At 44.7% G+C, this 22,098-nt stretch overlaps 2 protein-coding genes across 2 annotated transcripts in view; both read right to left on the reverse strand.

The window, feature by feature from the left end:
• LOC136629027 (oocyte zinc finger protein XlCOF22-like) overlaps window positions 1-22,098 on the reverse strand; it is a 160,818-nt gene that overhangs the window by 57,559 nt on the left and 81,161 nt on the right. The gene's annotated exons all lie outside the window — the stretch shown is intronic.
• The window catches only part of LOC136628701 (gastrula zinc finger protein XlCGF57.1-like), a 56,847-nt gene that overhangs the window by 3,840 nt on the left and 30,909 nt on the right, over window positions 1-22,098 (reverse strand). Inside the window, exon 4 of the mRNA XM_066604805.1 lies at window positions 261-363. Coding sequence (XP_066460902.1) covers window positions 261-363 — 103 coding nt within the window. The remainder of the gene's footprint in view (window positions 1-260; window positions 364-22,098) is intronic.

Genomic DNA, 22,098 nt, shown 5'->3' on the forward strand with positions numbered 1-22,098 from the left:
TGTTCTGTTATCTGAGACTATGTCTTCACCATCCGCATTTTGTTATGTGTGTCTAAATTCTGTATTCTGTATCTGGTCCATGTCTTATGTATTATCCCTGCAATTGTATCAGGTTTTCATTGATTTTTAATTTGTAATTTGGCTAAGTATGGAAATATTTATGTAGATTTATAAGCCCTGGGATCTGTCAGATTCCACTGTATATCTGCAGCCGGAGAATCTGTGACTCCTCTCTGCTGTATTCAGTGGTTACTACTCACCTGGGCGTTTACTGGTAGGAATCTCCTCTTTACACCGCTGATCACCCCTCACATTTGTCTTTGTAGTATTAATATTGGTCAGATCTTCATCCTGATACAGAAGCTGGGAGACAAAGATCGTAAAAGTCAGCAGACGGTTGGAGAAGTCGTGTGGAAGTTTTTGCATGACCAGAAAAGATCATTAAACATCATGACAGGAGTAGTTATCTGAGCCACATAGCTGCAGGTCTAGAAGCTGGATATAGATATTATAAGATGGCTCAATGAACCTCATGGACATGCAGAGGGACACCTGCTCCCCACAAACACACAAACTGTAAGGCAATTTATAGGTCAGGAGGGCTTTAGTTGCTAGATATAGCAGCTTGGCTCTAGTGTACTGCTAAATAACCAAGTCACCAGATGATAGTCAGATACTAGTTCTATATAGAGAAGTACTTACAGTGCAGTTACCTCCAGTGATTCCATCTTCTCTGAAAACAGTCTTTTTTGTTTGTCTTAGCCGGGCCCGGACTACCATGAAGATCTCTTTTAGCCATGAATTGTCTCTGCAAACTTTACATCCCCCCTCAGTGCAGCCCACAAAGTAATAGCACCCACTTTCTGCCCCTCACAAAGTAATAGTGCCCTGTGTAGCCCCTGGATTCTACCGCTCTTTCTGCTGACCCTTTAATAGCAGCATCACAACTATCTTCTTGACTTATTCTGATGCCTTGCTTTCATTGTACATAGCATAACCTCACTCCATCTCCTCTCTCTCAGGACAGTATGGCCGACATATTGGGGAGAAGTATACGGAGAGCACACCATTAGCCAGGACAGTAAGAGTAAAGAAAATAGTTCTGATTGTACTGCTGGAGATTCAGGAGTGGGGGTCTGGGAAGTCTGGGCTCTTGTGTAGCTAGTAGTTGCACAGGCAATATGTTGCAGAGGTTGAATATCCACCAAATATATACACGTGTAAGTTCTACATGGTTAGACACGTTGCATGTTGTCTCAGTGGAGGAGATCAGCGTCTACCAGACACATCCGCTGCTTGTCTCGGGGAAATAAAGGAGCAGATAGATATAAATCCAACCTGTTTGCTCCTTATTCCCACCAGCAGTCTCCACTGCCAGAACACTGGGAGAAGATCCAGACAAGATGTAATGTCTCTGGTCAGCGGTAATCCTGCCATCTCCACCGGCCTCATCACACAAGGAGAAGACATCTAATAAGACTGAAGACAAGAGCTTCACAGCCTTCTACAGATCAGAGGGACATCTCCATCTACCTGATGGTCCTGTGGAAGAAGAGGACTGGGAGATCTCTCTGGGGTTCTTCTCTTACTGGATGGAACTGCAGGAAACACAGATGGACACTGAAGTCATTCTTTATATACAGATAATAAAGTCCCCGTGGATTTAGTCCTGTCTATTACCTGGTGATGGGAGCGGCTGGCGGGTCTCCATCATGGCCTCCTTGTACAGATCCTTGTGTCCTTCTAAATACTCCCACTCCTCCATGGAGAAATAGACAGCGACATCCTGACACCTTATAGGAACCTGACAACACAATATACAGTCATCACCCAGAAGCCTCCAGTGCTGTTACTGTATAATGTCCCAGCATTCCCTGCAGCGTCACCTCTCCAGTCAGCAGCTCAATCATCTTGTTGGTAAGTTCTAGAATCTTCTGTACATTAATGTCCTCATGTACCAGGGGGTGCGGTGGGGGCCCCGTGATTGGGCTCTGGGGTTTTCCCCATCCATCACACACAGGGGCCCGACAGCCATCAGTAGAGGTCTTCTTCACTACTGTGTAATCCTGTATATGGGGAGACAATAAAGAGGACCTGTCACCAATATTTTACTGTATATACTGATCAAAGCCAATCATGGGGATATAAGTGTGTTAGTGGTTATTAGGAAATTATAGTACCAGTGTTTCTGGTGGCACATCCCACTCACAGCAGCTTGATAGCTTGATTACCACACAAGACAAACACAGCTTGGCTCCTCCCACAGAAGTGACATCACCACAGGTCCTTCAGCCTACAGGATCTCTGTGGTGGTGGTAGGGCAGTGTTTTCTGTCAGAAGTGCTGAGTTGTGTCTGACATAATAGGGGTTTGTTGTATTCTCATGTTGGTTTTTTTGCCCTCCTCTTTTTAAGAGCCCTATATGTGGTGTTCTTCTGTCGGTCAGACTCTGTGGTTTTATATATGTTGTAGGACCTTCAATGATGTTACCAGGGGGCGGAACACAGACACACACAGACACACACAGACACACACAGACAGACACACACAGACAGACACACACAGACAGACACACACAGACAGACACACACAGACAGACACACACAGACAGACACACACAGACAGACACACACAGACAGACACACACACACAGACACACAGACAGACACACAGACACACACAGACACACACAGACACACACAGACACACACAGACACACACAGACACACGCATACATACATACATACATACAGACAACTGCTTGTTAGTAGTTTAATTTATCATTCATTTTCCAGATAGAGTAACATTTCCCCAGAAATCTGCTTTCCATCGGCATGTGCTGCATACATCTTACCTCCTCGGACTGGCTGAGCTCTGCCCCTTCCATGATAATTAACATCATGCACACACTCCTGGTCTGGAGAGTAAGGCACATACTGCTTATGGAATGCACGATGCCCCCCAACCAAGCTGGAGACGTCAATAATCATGCAAAGGGTGGGATTTCAGTGCAATGAATGGGGGCAAGACCAGATCTGTCCAAAGTAGAGGATTAATCATTGGACTGCTTGTGGGTAATTTGTGTACAGCGTGAGTAATGAGAAGATGGTAATTTTGGGTTCAGTGTGTTACTGTGTCTGAAAAAGAGTGTTATGAAGATAATGTTAGTCATATTACCAACCTATGGCTAGGATTAGTTTATATGATAAAATATTAATGACAGATTCCCTATAATAAATATCACTACAGTGATTTCCAGAATGTCTCACCTCTCCAGTGACATCATCTGTTATTATCATAGATAAGAATGATGTAATGTGACATCATCAGAATCTCACCTCTGCAGTAAGCTGGAAGAGTATCTCTAGAGTGAGATTTAATATACTCTCTGCCATCTTGTTCCTGCCCTTCTCCATCTTTCACGGGTCAATGATCTTGTCTAGAAGATATCAGAGGATCTGGTATTGTAGGAGCTGAAAAGTAAGAAAATGAGACAATATAAAAACCACATAAAATCCTACGGGGAACAATACAATTACTGGAGAGAATAAGGGGGAACATTTAAGGAGATATTACAGGAACCTGTTAGATGTTGGTGATGCCCCGACTACAAGCAGCATAACATCTAGATAGGCTTCTCTTCACCTGGATCGGTTGGACTGACAGCTGATCCAGGCGGGGATCCGCCCCAATGACTCTTCTCCACGCTTCTGCTTATTAAAGTATGTTTCCTGTATAAGGCTGCACCGTTCTAGAATACAATATAGATGTCTGCAATGTATCTGCCTGTGGGGATGTATTAAGCCATCGGGCAGCGTGCAACTCCTGGCAGCTTCCAAGAGAAATAACTTTATTTACCACTAAAATAACTGTATGAAAGTTTCATTCTTCTTGCTGGATAAGTTACATTTTGTACCGGGACAATGTAATGTACAGAGAAACGTATAGACACATTTATAGAAATCTTTGTATTCGGAGATGAAAAAAAAACGTACCGGTAATTCCACTATTATTTTGGTTGTTACATTTTTATGGCGTTCATCATACGGTAAAAATGATTTGTTCCCTTTATTCTGTGCATCAGATAACAGCCTTGTTATGGTTTAGGAGTCTTAACAATTATCCTTTTTTTTAAATTTTGCCTTTTAGTTGCAAAATTCTGACTCTAAACTGTGCTCTTTTTTAAATCTTGAATTATTTTTTGTTTCCTCCCTGCTTTCAAAAAATCTCTTATTTTTCTGACCACGCAGCTGAGTGTTTTTTTTCCTGCGGGACGAGTTTTATTGAAAGCACTGAGAAATAAGCTGGTGCTATACAAATTAGATTTATTTTTACACTAGCTTACCCGTCGCGCGTTGCTGCGAAGACAGACAGACAGACAGACAGACATACATACATACATTCGTTTTTATTTATCTAGATAACCAATCACAGCGCAGCTTTCAAGTTACCTCAGCAGTATAATATATAACAACCAATCACAGCGCAGCTTTCATGTTACCTCAGCAGTATAATATATAGCAACCAATCACAGCACAGCTTTCATGTTACCTCAGCAGTATAAGAAATAGCAACCAATCACAGCACAGCTTTCATTTTACCTCAGCAGTATAAGAAATTGCAACCAATCACAGCACAGCTTTCATATTACCTCAGCATTCTCAATATCCAGCAATTGTCTTGCGAAACGTTCGGCGGATGCATCATTTTGTAGTTGAACACTCATCCCGTTGCTCGTAATGCCTTTTTGCTTTCGTGCTTGAGATGGAAATCAAACGATCTTTGTCTGGGGGGCATAACTGTCGACGATGCTCGCACGCGCGCCACCTATCGTAGGATAGTTGTACTATGCCAGTAATCTTCCCAGGAGTGTACTCAACAACTTCCCAAAGTTTCATGGCGATTGAATGAATGGTGTAGTAATGCATAAAGAACAGACAGACATTCATTTTTGTATATATAGATGACATCAGGAAGTGAGAGAATGACATTCCGTACGTAAAATTTGGACGCTAATCCTTTTGCATTTAGAATTGAATAATCGAGTTGGGATCCATTAGCTTTTCCTATTTATGACATAATCAATGGCCGTTCCAAATTACATCGGGAAGTGAGAGAATTAGATTCCGTACGTAAAATTTGGACGCTAATTGTTTGGCGCTTAGAATTGAATAATCGAGTTGGGACCTATTAGCTTTTCCTATTTATGACCTAATGAATGCTCGTGGCAAATTTCAAGTTTCTATTACATTGGGAAGTGAGAGAATTAGATTTCGTACGTAAAATTTGGACGCTAATTTTTTTGCGCTTAGAATTGAATAATCAAGTTGGGACCCATTAACTTTTCCTATTTATGACATAATCAATGCTCGCGCCAAATTTCAAGTTTCTATGACATCGCGAAGTGAGTAAATTAGATTCCGTACATAAAATTTGGACGCTAATTCTTTGGCGCTTAGAATTGAATAATCGAGTTAGGACCCATTAGCTTTTCCTATTTATGACATAATCAATGCTCATGCCAAATTTCAAGTTTCTACGACATCGGGAAGTGATGGAATTAGATTCCATACATAAAATTTGGACGCTAATTTTTTTGCGCTTAGAATTGAATAATCGAGTTGGGACCTATTAGCTTTTCCTATTTATGACATAATCATGGCTCGTGACAAATTTCAAGTTTCTATGACATCGGCAAATGAGAGAATAAGATTCCGTACGTAAAATTTGGACGCTAATTCTTTTGCGCTTAATTTTGAATAATCGAGTTGGGACCCATTAGCTTTTCCTATTTATGACATAATCAATGCTCGTGCCAAATTTCATGTTTCTACGACATCGGGAAGTGAGAGAATTAGTGGCAATGATGGAAATCAAATGATCTACGTGTGGGGGGCGTAACTGTCGAAGACGCGCGCATGTGCCTCATTTATCATAGGATATTTGTACTATGCCTATAATCTTCGCAGGAGTGTACTCAACAACTTCCCAAAGTTTCATGGCGATCGGATGAATGGTGTAGTAGCGCATAGAGGACAAACAGACAGACAGACACGCATACACACAGACAGACATAAATTCAATTTTATATATATACACTGGCTTACATAATTACAGAATGTTTAAGGGGAATGGAAGATTATATACTTGTACTAGCTGATATTCCCATCTGTGCCCGAGCTAATTTGGTAAGCGTGTTTATCTGTTATGGTTACTTCAGAGGAACTGAGAAATAAAATATGTAAACACGTAGAGGAGCATTAGATTCTCCTCAGACTGCATGTACCAATATCCCTCTGCAGAATGTGCCACCAATCCCATTCTCCTCAGTATTTACACATAGAGGTGAGGTAGATTATCCTTGGTATATACACACTGAGGTGAGGTAGATTCTCCTCTGCATATACAGATAGGGGTGAGGTAGATTCTCCTCTGTATATACACATAGAGGTGAGGTAGATTCTCCTCAGTATATACACATAGAGGTGAGGTAGATTCTCCTCGGTAGATACACATAGAGGTGAGGTAGATTCTCCTCAGTATATACACATAGAGGTGAGGTAGATTCCCCTCAGTATATACACATAGAGGTGAGGTAGATTCTCCTCAGTATATACACATAGAGGTGAGGTAGATTCTCCTCTGTATATACAGATAGGGGTGAGGTAGATTCTCCTCTGTATATACAGATAGGGGTGAGGTAGATTCTCCTCTGTATATACACATAGAGGTGAGGTAGATTCTCCTCAGTATATACACATAGAGGTGAGGTAGATTCTCCTCGGTATATACACATAGAGGTGAGGTAGATTCTCCTCACTATATACACATAGAGGTGAGGTAGATTCTCCTCGGTATATACAGAAAGGGGTGAGGTAGATTCTCCTCTGTATATACACATAGAGGTGAGGTAGATTACAGTCACTATATACAAACAGAGGTGTAGTAGATCCTCCTCAGAATATACACATAGAAATGAGGTAGACTCTCCTCTGTATATACACATAGAGGTGAGGTAGATTCTCCTCAGTATATACACATAGAGGTGAGGTAGATTCTCCTCAGTATATACACATAGAGGTGAGGTAGATTCTCCTCAGAATATACACATAGAAATGAGGTAGACTCTCCTCAGTATATACACATAGAAATGAGGTAGACTCTCCTCAGTATATACACATAGAGGTGAGGTAGACTCTCCTCAGTATATACACATAGAGGTGAGGTAGACTCTCCTCAGTATATACACATAGAGGTGAGGTAGACTCTCCTCAGTATATACACATAGAGGTGAGGTAGACTCTCCTCAGTATATACACATAGAGGTGAGGTAGATTCTCCTCAGTATATACACATAGAGGTGTGAGGTAGATTCTCCTCAGTATATACACACACAGAGGTGAGGAAGATTCTCCTAAGTATATACGCATAGAGGTGAGGTAGACTCTCCTCAGTATATACACATAGAGGTGAGGTAGATTCTCCTCAGTATATACACATAGAGGTGAGGTAGATTCTCCTCAGTATATATACACATAGAGGGGAGGTAGATTCTCCTCAGTATATACACATAGATGTGAGGTATATTCTCCTCAGTATATACACATAGAGGTGAGGTAGACTCTCCTCAGTATATACACATAGAGGTGAGGTAGATTCTCCTCAGTATATACACATAGAGATGAGGTAGATTCTCCTCAGTATATACACATAGAGGGGAGGTAGATTCTCCTAAGTGTATACACATAGAGGTGAGGTAGATTCTCCTTAGTATATACACACAGAGGTGAGGTAGATTCTCCTCAGTATATACACAGAGGCGAGGTAGACTCTCCTCAGTATATACACATAGAGGCGAGGTAGACTCTCCTCAGTATATACACATAGAGGTGAGGTAGATTCTCCTCAGTATATACACATAAAGGGGAGGTAGATTCTCCTCAGTATATACACATAGAGGTGAGGTAGATTCTCCTCAGTATATACACACAGATGTGAGGTAGATTCTCCTCAGTATATACACATAAAGGTGAGGTAGATTCTCCTCTCTATATACACATAGAGGTGAGGTAGATTCTCCTCAGTATATACACATAGAGGTGAGGTAGATTCTCCTCAGTATATACACACAGATGTGAGGTAGATTCTGCTCAGTATATACACATAGAGGTGAGGTAGATTCTGCTCAGTATATACACATAGAGGGGAGGGAGATTCTGCTCAGTATATACACACAGAGGTGAGGTAGATTCTGCTCAGTATATACACACAGAGGGGAGGGAGATTCTGCTCAGTATATACACACAGAGGTGAGGGAGATTCTGCTCAGTATATACACACAGAGGGGAGGTAGATTCTCCTCAGTATATACACATAGAGGTGAGGTAGATTCTCCTCAGTATATACACATAGAGGTGAGGTAGATTCTCCTCAGTATATACACACAGAGGTGAGGTAGATTCTGCTCAGTATATACACACAGAGGGGAGGTAGATTCTGCTCAGTATATACACATAGAGGTGAGGTAGATTCTCCTCAGTATATACACACAGAGGTGAGGTAGATTCTCCTCAGTATATACACATAGAGGTGAGGTAGATTCTCCTCAGTATATACACATAGAGGTGAGGTAGATTCTCCTCAGTATATACACACAGATGTGAGGTAGATTCTCCTCAGTATATACACATAGAGGTGAGGTAGACTCTCCTCAGTTTATACACATAGAGGTGAGGTAGATTCTCCTCAGTATATACACACAGAGGTGAGGGAGATTCTGCTCAGTATATACACACAGAGGGGAGGTAGATTCTCCTCAGTATATACACATAGAGGTGAGGTAGATTCTGCTCAGTATATACACATAGAGGTGAGGTAGATTCTGCTCAGTATATACACATAGAGGGGAGGGAGATTCTGCTCAGTATATACACACAGAGGTGAGGTAGATTCTGCTCAGTATATACACACAGAGGGGAGGGAGATTCTGCTCAGTATATACACACAGAGGTGAGGGAGATTCTGCTCAGTATATACACACAGAGGGGAGGTAGATTCTCCTCAGTATATACACATAGAGGTGAGGTAGATTCTCCTCAGTATATACACATAGAGGTGAGGTAGATTCTGCTCAGTATATACACACAGAGGGGAGGTAGATTCTGCTCAGTATATACACACAGAGGGGAGGTAGATTCTCCTCAGTATATACACATAGAGGTGAGGTAGATTCTGCTCAGTATATACACACAGAGGTGAGGTAGATTCTCCTCAGTATATATACATAGAGGTGAAGTAGATTCCCCTCAGTATATACACATAGAGGTGAGGTAGATTCTCCTCAGTATATACACATAGAGGTGAGGTAGATTCTCCTCAGTATATACACATAGAGGTGAGGTAGATTCTCCTCAGTATATACACATAGAGGTGAGGTAGATTCTCCTCAGTATATACACATAGGAGGTGAGGTGGATTCTCCTCAGCATATACACATAGAGGTGAGGTAGATTCTCCTCAGTATACACATAGAGGTGAGGTAGATTCTCCTCACTATATACACACAGAGGTGAGGTAGATTCTCTTCACTATATACACAGAGGTGAGGTAGATTCTCCTCAGTATATACACACAGAGGTGAGGTAGATTCTCCTCAGTATATACACATAGAGGTGAGGTAGATTCTCCTCACTATATACACACAGAGGTGAGGTAGATTCTCCTCAGTATATACACATAGAGGTGAGGTAGATTCTGCTCAGTATATACACACAGAGGTGAGGTAGATTCTCCTCAGTATATACACACAGAGGTGAGGTAGATTCTCCTCAGTATATACCCATAGAGGTGAGGTAGATTCTCCTCAGTATATACCCATAGAGGTGAGGTAGATTCTCCTCAGTATATACCCATAGAGGTGAGGTAGATTCTCCTCAGTATATACACATAGGAGGTGAGGTGGATTCTCCTCAGCATATACACATAGAGGTGAGGTAGATTCTTCTCAGTATACACATAGAGGTGAGGTAGATTCTCCTCACTATATACACACAGAGGTGAGGTAGATTCTCTTCACTATATACACACACAGAGGTGAGGTAGATTCTCCTCAGTATATACACATAGAGGTGAGGTAGAGTCTCCTCAGTATATACACATAGAGGTGAGGTAGATTCTCCTCACTATATACACACAGAGGTGAGGTAGATTCTCCTCAGTATATACACACAGAGGTGAGGTAGATTCTCTTCAGTATATACACATAGAGGTGAGGTAGATTCTCCTCAGTATACACACACAGAGGTGAGGTAGATTCTCCTCAGTATATACACACAGAGGTGAGGTGGATTCTCCTCAGTATATACACACAGAGGTGAGGTAGATTCTCCTCAGTATATACACATAGAGGTGAGGTGGATTCTCCTCAGTATATACACATAGAGGTGAGGTAGATTCTCCTCGGTATATACACATAGAGGTGAGGTAGATTCTCCTCGGTATATACACATAGAGGTGAGGTAGATTCTCCTCAGTATATACACACAGAGGTGAGGTAGATTCTCCTCGGTTTATACACATAGAGGTGAGGTAGATTCTCCTCGGTATATACACATAGAGGTGAGGTGGATTCTCCTCAGTATATACACATAGAGGTGAGGTAGATTCTCCTCAGTATATACACATAGAGGTGAGGTAGATTCTCCTCAGTATATACACACAGAGGTGAGGTAGATTCTCCTCAGTATATACACACAGAGGGGAGGTAGATTCTCCTCAGTATATACACATAGAGGTGAGGTGGATTCTCCTCAGTATATACACATAGAGGTGAGGTGGATTCTCCTCAGTATATACACATAGAGGTGAGGTAGATTCTCCTCAGTATATACACACAGAGGTGAGGTAGATTCTCCTCAGTATATACACATAGAGGTGAGGTAGATTCTCCTCAGTATATACACATAGAGGTGAGGTAGATTCTCCTCAGTATATACACATAGAGGTGAGGTAGATTCTCCTCAGTATATACACATAGAGGTGAGGTAGATTCTCCTCAGTATATACACACAGCGGTGAGGGAGATTCTCCTCAGTATATACACATAGAGGTGAGGTAGATTCTCCTCAGTATATACACAGAGAGGTGAGGTAGATTCTCCTCAGTATATACACATAGAGGTGAGGTGGATTCTCCTCGGTATATACACATAGAGGTGAGGTAGATTCTCCTCAGTATATACACATAGAGGTGAGGTGGATTCTCCTCGGTATATACACATAGAGGTGAGGTAGATTCTCCTCAGTATATACACACAGCGGTGAGGGAGATTCTCCTCAGTATATACACATAGAGGGGAGGTAGGTTCTCCTCAGTATATACACATAGAGGTGAGGTAGATTCTCCTCAGTATATACACATAGGGGTGAGGTAGATTCTCCTCAGTATATACACATAGAGGTGAGGTAGATTCTCCTCAGTATATACACACAGAGGTGAGGTAGAGTCTCCTCAGTATATACACATAGAGGTGAGGTAGATTCTCCTCACTATATACACACAGAGGTGAGGTAGATTCTCCTCAGTATATACACACAGAGGTGAGGTAGATTCTCTTCAGTATATACACATAGAGGTGAGGTAGATTCTCCTCAGTATACACACACAGAGGTGAGGTAGATTCTCCTCAGTATATACACACAGAGGTGAGGTGGATTCTCCTCAGTATATACACACAGAGGTGAGGTGGATTCTCCTCAGTATATACACACTGAGGTGAGGTGGATTCTCCTCAGTATATACACATAGAGGTGAGGTAGATTCTCCTCGGTATATACACATAGAGGTGAGGTAGATTCTCCTCAGTATATACACACAGAGGTGAGGTAGATTCTCCTCAGTATATACACATAGAGGTGAGGTGGATTCTCCTCAGTATATACACATAGAGGTGAGGTAGATTCTCCTCGGTATATACACATAGAGGTGAGGTAGATTCTCCTCGGTATATACACATAGAGGTGAGGTAGATTCTCCTCAGTATATACACACAGAGGTGAGGTAGATTCTCCTCGGTTTATACACATAGAGGTGAGGTAGATTCTCCTCGGTATATACACATAGAGGTGAGGTGGATTCTCCTCAGTATATACACATAGAGGTGAGGTAGATTCTCCTCAGTATATACACATAGAGGTGAGGTAGATTCTCCTCAGTATATACACACAGAGGTGAGGTAGATTCTCCTCAGTATATACACACAGAGGGGAGGTAGATTCTCCTCAGTATATACACATAGAGGTGAGGTGGATTCTCCTCAGTATATACACATAGAGGTGAGGTGGATTCTCCTCAGTATATACACATAGAGGTGAGGTAGATTCTCCTCAGTATATACACACAGAGGTGAGGTAGATTCTCCTCAGTATATACACATAGAGGTGAGGTAGATTCTCCTCAGTATATACACATAGAGGTGAGGTAGATTCTCCTCAGTATATACACATAGAGGTGAGGTAGATTCTCCTCAGTATATACACATAGAGGTGAGGTAGATTCTCCTCAGTATATACACACAGCGGTGAGGGAGATTCTCCTCAGTATATACACATAGAGGTGAGGTAGATTCTCCTCAGTATATACACAGAGAGGTGAGGTAGATTCTCCTCAGTATATACACATAGAGGTGAGGTGGATTCTCCTCGGTATATACACATAGAGGTGAGGTAGATTCTCCTCAGTATATACACATAGAGGTGAGGTGGATTCTCCTCGGTATATACACATAGAGGTGAGGTAGATTCTCCTCAGTATATACACACAGCGGTGAGGGAGATTCTCCTCAGTATATACACATAGAGGGGAGGTAGGTTCTCCTCAGTATATACACATAGAGGTGAGGTAGATTCTCCTCAGTATATACACATAGGGGTGAGGTAGATTCTCCTCAGTATATACACATAGAGGTGAGGTAGATTCTCCTCAGTATATACACACAGAGGTGAGGTAGATTCTCCTCAGTATATACACATAGAGGTGAGGTAGATTCTCCTCAGTATATACACACAGAGGTGAGGTAGATTCTCCTCAGTATATACACATAGAGGGGAGGTAGATTCTCCTCAGTATATACACATAGAGGTGAGGTAGATTCTCCTCAGTATATACACATAGAGATCAGTTAGATTACATTACATAGGGGTGCACTTACTTTTGCTCTTACATTATATAATGGAGTTGTGACCCCCGTTACCTTTTCCTATTTAGGACCTAATGAATGAGTGAGGGTCTGTGTAGTGGCCGCTGCTCGTAATTGTAGGCTGGGGTCTCAATGGGAGCTGAGATGAGGGGCACACATACCTCCACCGATAGCAGCCTGTAAAGGACCTGTGATGATGTCACTGTCACGTGATTACCTGTGTGGGAGGAGTCAGGGATCACATGACAGGGGTGGACGGTGTATGGAGGGCATATATTGCTCTTCAGCATTCACTGAGTAGTGCTGCCGATTCCAGCCACCTCATTGGCTGTTTGGCACCACGTGGGTTCTCATCGTGCACACGGATACACTTCTGCAGCCGTGCACGATTGGCTGTGCCCGCGGATCACGTGATGTGTGACATCATCTTGCATTTAAATTGGCCACGTATTCCGCAGTACTATTCGTCTGGAGAGGAACCTGATGCTTGGACACCTTTTACAACTTATGCAACCTGACTTTTGTGCACCTTTTACGTGTGGCGACGCCACCTGAGACTTGTGCGCTACGCGTGGCGACGCCACCTGAGACTTGTGCGCTACGCGTGGCGACGCCACCTGAGACTTGTGCGCTACGCGTGGCGACGCCACCTGAGACTTGTGCGCTACGCGTGGCGACGCCACCTGAGACTTGTGCGCTACGCGTGGCGACGCCACCTGAGACTTGTGCGCTACGCGTGGCGACGCCACCTGAGATTTGTGCGCTACGCGTGGCGACGCCACCTGAGATTTGTGCGCTACGCGTGGCGACGCCACCTGAGATTTGTGCGCTACGCGTGGCGACGCCACCTGAGATTTGTGTGCTACGCGTGGCGACGCCACCTGAGACTTGTGCGCTACGCGTGGCGACGCCACCTGAGATTTGTGCGCTACGTGTGGAAATGCCATAGTTCATTTCGATTCTCCGCTCGTGGCGAGCGGAGATTCATTGCAATCTGATTTCGCCAGCGCGGGCAATTCGCAGCATGCTGCATCGATTCTCCGCTCGTGACAGGCAATTCACACCATGCTGCGAATTGCCCCATTCTTCGTGCTCCGCCTATCTATCACATTGGGCTGACTGGCAGAGAATTGGTGCTGGCTCCCGCGCCAGAGCTTCTCGTGCTGAGAGGGCGGTGTTTGGTCATTTTTTTCGCCTTTTTTTTTTGGGTGCATATGCTGATATTTGCATATTTTCACATGCATGTGCTCATATTGGCATATTTACGCGTGCATGTGCTCATATGTGCATAGTTTTGTTTGCATGTATGATTATGATTCTGCAGTTTTCTAGCATCTGCTCATTTTTGGATATTTTTATGTCGCGTGTGGGGGGAGCCTATTAGCGTGCCGTTTTGCGTGTGTGGTGCTTATTAGCACGAGGTTGTGCATATGGATGGAGGGTGCCTAGTAACGTGTGTATGGTGACTATTAGCGTTTGGTTCACTGTATATGCGGTGTATTTGTGTGTGTTGTTGCTTTGCCCTGCGGACAGCGGTTGGATAGGAAGCTCATCCGGTTGCTCCTTCCCTGTTCATAGTTCTCAGTCACTGGCTTGCATTTTTCTCTGTCGTTGCTCTTTGCATGCGTGCTGCGATCTCTGCGTGTTTTCATTCCTATGGGCGTGTTGGAAATTGTCGCACGCTGAAATCTGCAACTTCTGCTGCGCGAATTGACATTAATGGAGTGTGAAAGCGCATGCGTACATGTGGACCTCTTCAGGCCCCCTGTGCTTCTGAACGGTCCGGGTCCCAGCAATCCTTCGATCTTTATTTTTTTTCCCACATTCTTTTCCATACATTCTTATACTTTTCTTTATAGATTGACGTAGCATTTCTGAGGGCTTAGTTTTGCGGGGCGAGTTGTATTTTTCTGTGGTGCTAAAAATTCAAAGTGGAGTGAAGTCAAAAAGCTGCAATTGCAGCATTTGGGGATGGGGAAAGGGGGTGTCCGTTTTTTCAAGTGTTCACACTGTAGCAGAAATGACATGATTACTTTACTTTATTCTTGGTTAGGACGGTTTAGGAGTACTGCATACAGGCAGATTTGCATTGCAGGAGCGGGATTCTGCAGCAAATACCGCCCACTGCTTGCTTTGAGAATCCGCTCGCAGGTGTAAATCACAGCATGCAGAACTGTGGTGTGGGCTACGCAGAGACGGCTTCCATTGAAGTCAATAGAAGGCGTCCATCCCGTTCCACTTCTGCAGTGAGCAATGTGGAAGCATTGCGAGATCGAGATCATCACAGAGTGTCGGCAGCTACTGTGCATGCGCAATTCAGTGCCGCGCGGCACATCTGCAGCGCTGAACACTCTGACACGGTGCCCCCTGCATACCTGTCCAAACTCTGCTGCGGTAATCCCGCATGTAATGTCTGACCCGCCTGTGTTCAGGAGGTCTTACTGGCATACCGAAACTTATTTTTTCCCCCTTTTGCTGTATTACTTTTTGTGAAAACGGATGGACGATTATACACACAGTGATGGCAAGTATGTGTATATGTATGTGTATATATATATATATATATATATATATATATATATATATAATGCTATTAATATGTGAAAGGACCTGCACCTGTGATAATTTGATCACCCATACTACCGTATAATGGAATAATGCCACAGGCATGTCTTGATAGGTTGTCATGGCAGCCTGGGGCACGGAGGGTTGCCATGGTTGATTGATTACGTAACTGTACATCGTGGTTTGTTCGGAACACCAGTGAGAGTATTAAATGACACTGTCCAGTCTGTGACAGTTGCGTTTCAATGTGTTAACAGTCGCAATCCGTGTTAACATTGATCGTGGCTGTTGTGGTCACTTCTTTGAATGAAAATTAGCTTAGTGTCTTCTTAGACAGTCCAAAAAAAAATCTGGACTGTTGGCAAATGAAGAAATCTCTTGCTGTCTGATTCTTCTGACCTGGTTGGGGGAGTAGTGGTCAATGTAAGTGGGTGGAGCGAATCTAGGGATCAGTAATACTGGTGGGATGTGAGTGTTAACCTGCTGATCTTTTGTCATTTCCTGTAGATCTGTCATTTCCTGTAGGCTGGCAGACAGTGAAGAGACCCTCGGTGTTCAACAATCTTGAAACCCTTCGTTTTATGAACGGATTTTTGCCTGTGACTCATCTTTTTATAAGCTTTTTCTTTCAAAGAATTATGACGGAGGATCCTGAAAAACTGCGCAATATATTTTACTGCGATGGAGTAAACAGAAAAAACCCGGAAACACAGTGGCCTTTTGTATATATCAGGGAATGAAACTTGGTGTAAAATTCTGCAGGGAATCCCGCCGTGAAATTTCCGCCCATCTGCAGGAAGCCTAAAGGGGTGTTTCAGTATTAAATTCTGAATGACCTATCCTCAGGATAGGCTATCAGTGGCTTATCTGCAGGGTTCACAGTTCAGGATCCCCACTAATTAGCTGATTGACGTGGCTGTGACGCTCAGGTGTGATGAGCTCTCAGGCCTGTGATGTCAACTTCGTTAGTCACATGGTCAGAGCAGCTCTGTTCCATTAAAGGGAATGAGATGGAGCTACAATGGCAGGCGCATCCACTCTACAATGTACGGTGCTGCATCTGGCATAGACTGAAGTGGCAGCGGTGCTCACTCGTCATCAGCTGGTTGGCAGGGATTCTGAGAGGCAGATCACCACTTCACTGCACATGGATCATCAGTACTGGAGTCCCAGGAAAACCTTTTAACCCCTTCACACCACAGCACGTGAATGTACGTATACATTGGGAAGCAGCTTTCTGGAATGGACTTGCATCTACATCCTACAGATCTGAGCCCACACCATCTACTGCTGGAGACTGTTGCGAATGACAGTTGGCCTCCCGCAACCACAGCGGGGATGGGTGAAACAACAGATTCCCGCTGTTAACGCTTTACATGCAAAAGGCTTAATGAAATCACAGAGAAATTGTTGCATGTAATCACATGTACTTCAGTCTAAGTCGACCTGAGTATAAGCCAAGGTACCAACTTTTACCCCAAAAACCTGGGGGAAATTATTGACTTGAGTATAAGCCTAGGGGTAATATTAGGTACCTCAACTTACACTCAGGTCGGCTATACTAGAGTATGTATTGTGGCTGCTGCTACAGGCAAAATGGGCAGTACACCACTAGATAATCTCATTACGGGGTCTAGTGTTAAAAATTGGGTCATTTGTGGGGGTTCTCAATGGTTTTGGCTGCTCAAGAGCTCTACAAGTGTGCAATGGGGCTTAAAAGGCCTTCAAGCAAAATGTCTGTGTTAAGTGTACTGCTAGGATCTGTAGCTCAAAGCTTCAGCTTCCTAGCAGCACAGCCCTCACATGGTTAATTGATTGAGCTGGCTGGGTGTGGTACTTCCTGCTAGCCAACCTCCTGGGTCTGTGCATACATATAAACCCTGCTCTTGTCAGTCTGTGTCTGGGTTTCAGACTGAGCATTTATGAATCCTTGTCTTGAGGTATCTGCCTTGTTCCCACTCAGAACTTGTAAGTAGTTATGTGTCTCTCCACTTCCCCTAGACTGTTTGGACACCTGTAGTCCTTGTCTCTGTTATATGCATTCCCTTTACAGGTGTGGCCTCCAAATATCTTATGTCTGCTCTGTGTGTCAGTTGGTGTAACTTGACACAGTTTCCTATGTCAGCTTGTGTAGCTGCCTGTCTATTCCCCCTGGTATGAGGACACATTGACTTGCTGTGAGTTTCACCTGTGTGCATGTGAGCTCAGGGTGTTGTCTGTGGGGTTTTCACTATATGTTGCAGTTGGTGGTGTGCCTCATGCTCTGTCCTGGTCCTGTTGCAGTTGGCGGTGTGTCCTCTACTCTGTCCTGTTCCTGATGCAAGCTTTCTGTGTGATCTGTGTCTTGCTGTTTCATGCCAGTTTGTACGTTTACATTCTGTCAGTTTTGTGTAATCTCATGTCCTGTGTGAATGTTGTCCCGGTCTCCTGGACTCCTGGTTAGTGTAGGGACTAGCGGTATAACCAGGAGCTTTGAAGTTGGCCCGCTAGCTTCACGTTTTGTACAAAATGTCAGATAAGCTGAATACCTGGTATTTATATTAGTTGTTACTAGTGGTTGCAATTTGGCTGCTGTATGCGGGTGTTTTCCGTCTGTTATATGGCATGCGTGTGTCCTGTTCTATGGCTCCTAGGATCAGCTAGGGCCCAGTTCTGAAGATCGCTGGGCCGCCCTCTTATTGGGGCGATGTCCCCGCTTAGGTAGGACCACTGTCGCACCCCCCCCCCCCCTTGTAGCACAGGGTCAGTTGCCTGGATTCCGTGTGACTCTCCTGTGTTCCCTGTGTGCGTGTATACTACTAGTCTACCACTCCTTTGGTCACGATCGTGTTGGCCCTCTGCCTAATCTGCCCACACGATCATAACAGTCTGTTCAGAAAGCCACATACTACTCATTTCATTTTGGGCCCCATTGTGCATACAGACATAATATTAGGGCCACAATGGGTATATTTCTGAACACGAGACAAACAGGGGGATCCATTTAGGGGTGTCAGTGCACATGAAAATGAGGATTATTCAAAAACACTGTCTTTAAAATGACATATTTGCAAAAAAATAAAAGTTCATTTTTTTCTCATCTAAATTGCATTAATTCCTGAAAATGTGGGGTCTAAATCCTCCTGACCCACTCAGTGAGTACATTAAGGGGTGTAGTTTTTAAAATAGGTGTCAGGAGGAGGCGTGGCTTGGATATGGAAGCGTGAGCACCCTCTGCCTTAAGCTCCCTCCGATTCCAACATAAAACCCCGCTTAAATGAGCACACAGCAGCCTAAAACCCCTACCTTCACAGCGATGGGACGCAGGAGAGCCTCTAGCCGCTCGGCGGCACCTCCATAAACCGGACCGGCAGGTATCCAGCGCTTCCTCCGGATTTCCAGCGCAGCAGACGCCGGTCCCAAAATGACGCCGGACCGCATGTGCAGCTCCCCCTCATCCCCTACCAGCGGCAAACAGGCGCGCAGCACAGCAAGCCGCGCCGGGGATCGCCGACACTCCAACTCAGCAGAGGAAGAGGGAGAAGAAGCAGCGCTCAGCAGAACACCAGTGCCGGCAGACAAGGTGATTCTACACCAACACACAGGGTCCCTGGGAGGGGGGGAGAGCAGAGAGGATATGTCCTCCAGACCAGGCAGTGAGCCTGCATATATGAAGAGCACAAGCGCTGTGAGTGACAGAGCCCCTGCACCACAGACACTTTTATATGAAGAAGGGGACAATATACCTGCTCACCAAGTACAGGGCCAGAACAGCAGACCCAGAGAGAGCCCAGGCCCCAGCAAGCAACCCACTACACAGGCCCGGTTCTCCACTAATGTGAACATGCCTGAAGGCAGCTGCTCTCAAGAGGGGAACCACAAACAGCACACTAATGAGGGGACAGGCTGACAAGCATGAAAAGCTTCCCACGCCACAAAGACAGAGGACCCCCGACGATTGGGGCCAGGGCCCAACAGAAACCAGTGGCCGCTACCAGGCTGGGGGCCAGAAAGAGAAGGCCAGCCACAATTTCTCACCTGACCATGACCCCCCAGATGACCCAACACAGGAAGACGTATGGGATTGGAGGGAGCATTTAAGATCACTAACCACAAAAAGTGACATCCACAGGCTAGAGAACTCTCATAAACAAGCCTTAACCCTAATACAACAAGAGCTGAAGCATGTTGGCCATAGGCTCCAAACAGTGGAGGAATCTCAGGAAGAAGTGTTTACGCTGCTAGACGCTCACAGCCAAGTCATCAAAGCTCAGTCTCTACAGCTGACAGACATCCTTACACACCTAGACGACTTGGAGAACAGGCATCGACGCAACAACATCCGCCTACGAGGCCTGTCTGAGGAAGTGACGCCCCCGCAACTGGAAAACTGGGCACGCAACATGTTCAGCTCTCTCCTGCAACGCGATCGATCCAATCCGGTAGAGATAGACCGCATCCACAGAAGCTTGGGGCCCAGACCAGAAGACCCAGGAAAGCCGCGAGACGTGATATGCCGGATCCATTTTTATAAGGACAAAGAGGCGATCATGAAAGAAGCCCGAGACAATAATCCAGCCCTGCGCCATAACGGGTCCCCCATAACAATCTTCCCGGATCTCGCCCGGCGCACATTACAACTCCGAAGAGCAGTGAGACCACTTCTAAATGTGCTACGAGAACGCAACATCCTATACAGATGGGGCTATCCATTCCAATTGACAGCTAACAAGAATGGCAAAACAGCAACATTTAGAAGCCCAGCGGACTTGCCAAAATTCCTGGGAACTCTGGAACTCCCCATGGTGTCAATACCCGACTGGCCCACAATACCAACACTACCAATCACAGCGCCCAGGGAGACTTGGCAAGAGGCTCATCCAGAAAAAAGAAGGGGCAGGGGTCGCCCTGGAACCACCCCTCCTACCTGAGGACAATAAGGACGTACACCACAGAGGCTGTTACTACGTTAAACTTGGAAGTTACCCTGCTCATTGTGGTCCACACTCGGAAAGGCTAAGGAAGAAACAAGCTACTGAGTCCGACCAAGCCACGAGAAGGCTGTTTGAAGTTTCGAATGTTGTTTTAACAAAAAGTTGCGGGTTCTACATAGATCCCCCATAAGGGGTTTCCCCTTTCTAAGTTTATACGGTGGAAGAAGCGGGAGGCTTACGCTCGAGTCTCTACCCACCTCCCCTAGTAGGCTAGACGCCACTAAGTGCCGTCTAATCTCTGGCTCACACCAGACGAATACCTACACACGAGAATCTGGGACACTTTCCCCAGATTGGCAGATTCCTACAAATCTGCCACCCTTCCAACCCCCTTATGTTCACCCTCCTATTCTTTCCTTCAACCCTCCCTCCGGCGGCGGCCAAAACTAAAAATTTTCCAACATGACGAACACATCTTTCTGCACTTTCAACGCTAGAGGACTAAACTGCCCCTCTAAGAGAGGACAGATCCTCGCCCACATGCACAAAAAACGTATCCTAATAGCCATGTTCCAAGAAACCCATTTCAAAACCGGCAATGTGCCGAAATGCAACAACAGATCTTATACCCAGTGGTACCACAGCACCCACCCTGATAAAAAAAAACATGTGGCGTCTCCATAACCATACACAAAAACCTCCCCTACAACCTCCTCGCTACCGAGGTTGACCCGGAGGGCAGGTATCTCTTCCTAAAAATAGAACTAGGAGCGAAAGTAATTACATTAGCTAATGTTTATTTCCCTAACTCAGGTCAAACAGCATTCGGGATCCGAGTCCTGGGAGAACTAGCTCAATTTGCCTCAGAAACCGCGATTATCCTCGGAGGGGACCTAAACGTATGCATGGATCCACGCCTTGACTCGTCGTCAGGTATGTCTGGCGTCTCCCTGGCAGCTACACGTAGACTACGGAAACAGTTGACTGCCCTTAAGCTCGTTGATCTCTGGAGGACTCTGCATCCGGAGATCAAGGACTTTAGCCACTACTCCTCCGCACATAACAGCTATAGTAGACTAGACTATTTATACGTCTCACATGCTCTCCTAGACCTAGCGCCCACAAGCTCGATTGGTAGGATTGTATGGTCGGACCACGCACCGGTATATGGGGCTCTAGAGAAGAGTGACACAGGAAACTTACAACGCTACTGGCGCCTGAATGATAATCTTCTTGGAGACTCTTGCTGCCTAAATGAAGTACGTCAGGTTATCAAAGATTTTATAGAAATACACAAGACAGACGAAACAGCACCACCTATTAAATGGGAGGCCCTGAAATGTGTCATTCGGGGGATCTTTATTTCACACGGCACCAGACTTAAAAGAGAGAGAGCTGGTAAACTAACGGATCTTTTAACAAAGCT

This window comes from Eleutherodactylus coqui, chromosome 5 (assembly GCF_035609145.1).
Source record: "Eleutherodactylus coqui strain aEleCoq1 chromosome 5, aEleCoq1.hap1, whole genome shotgun sequence".
Classification (NCBI taxonomy): Eukaryota; Metazoa; Chordata; class Amphibia; order Anura; family Eleutherodactylidae; genus Eleutherodactylus; species Eleutherodactylus coqui.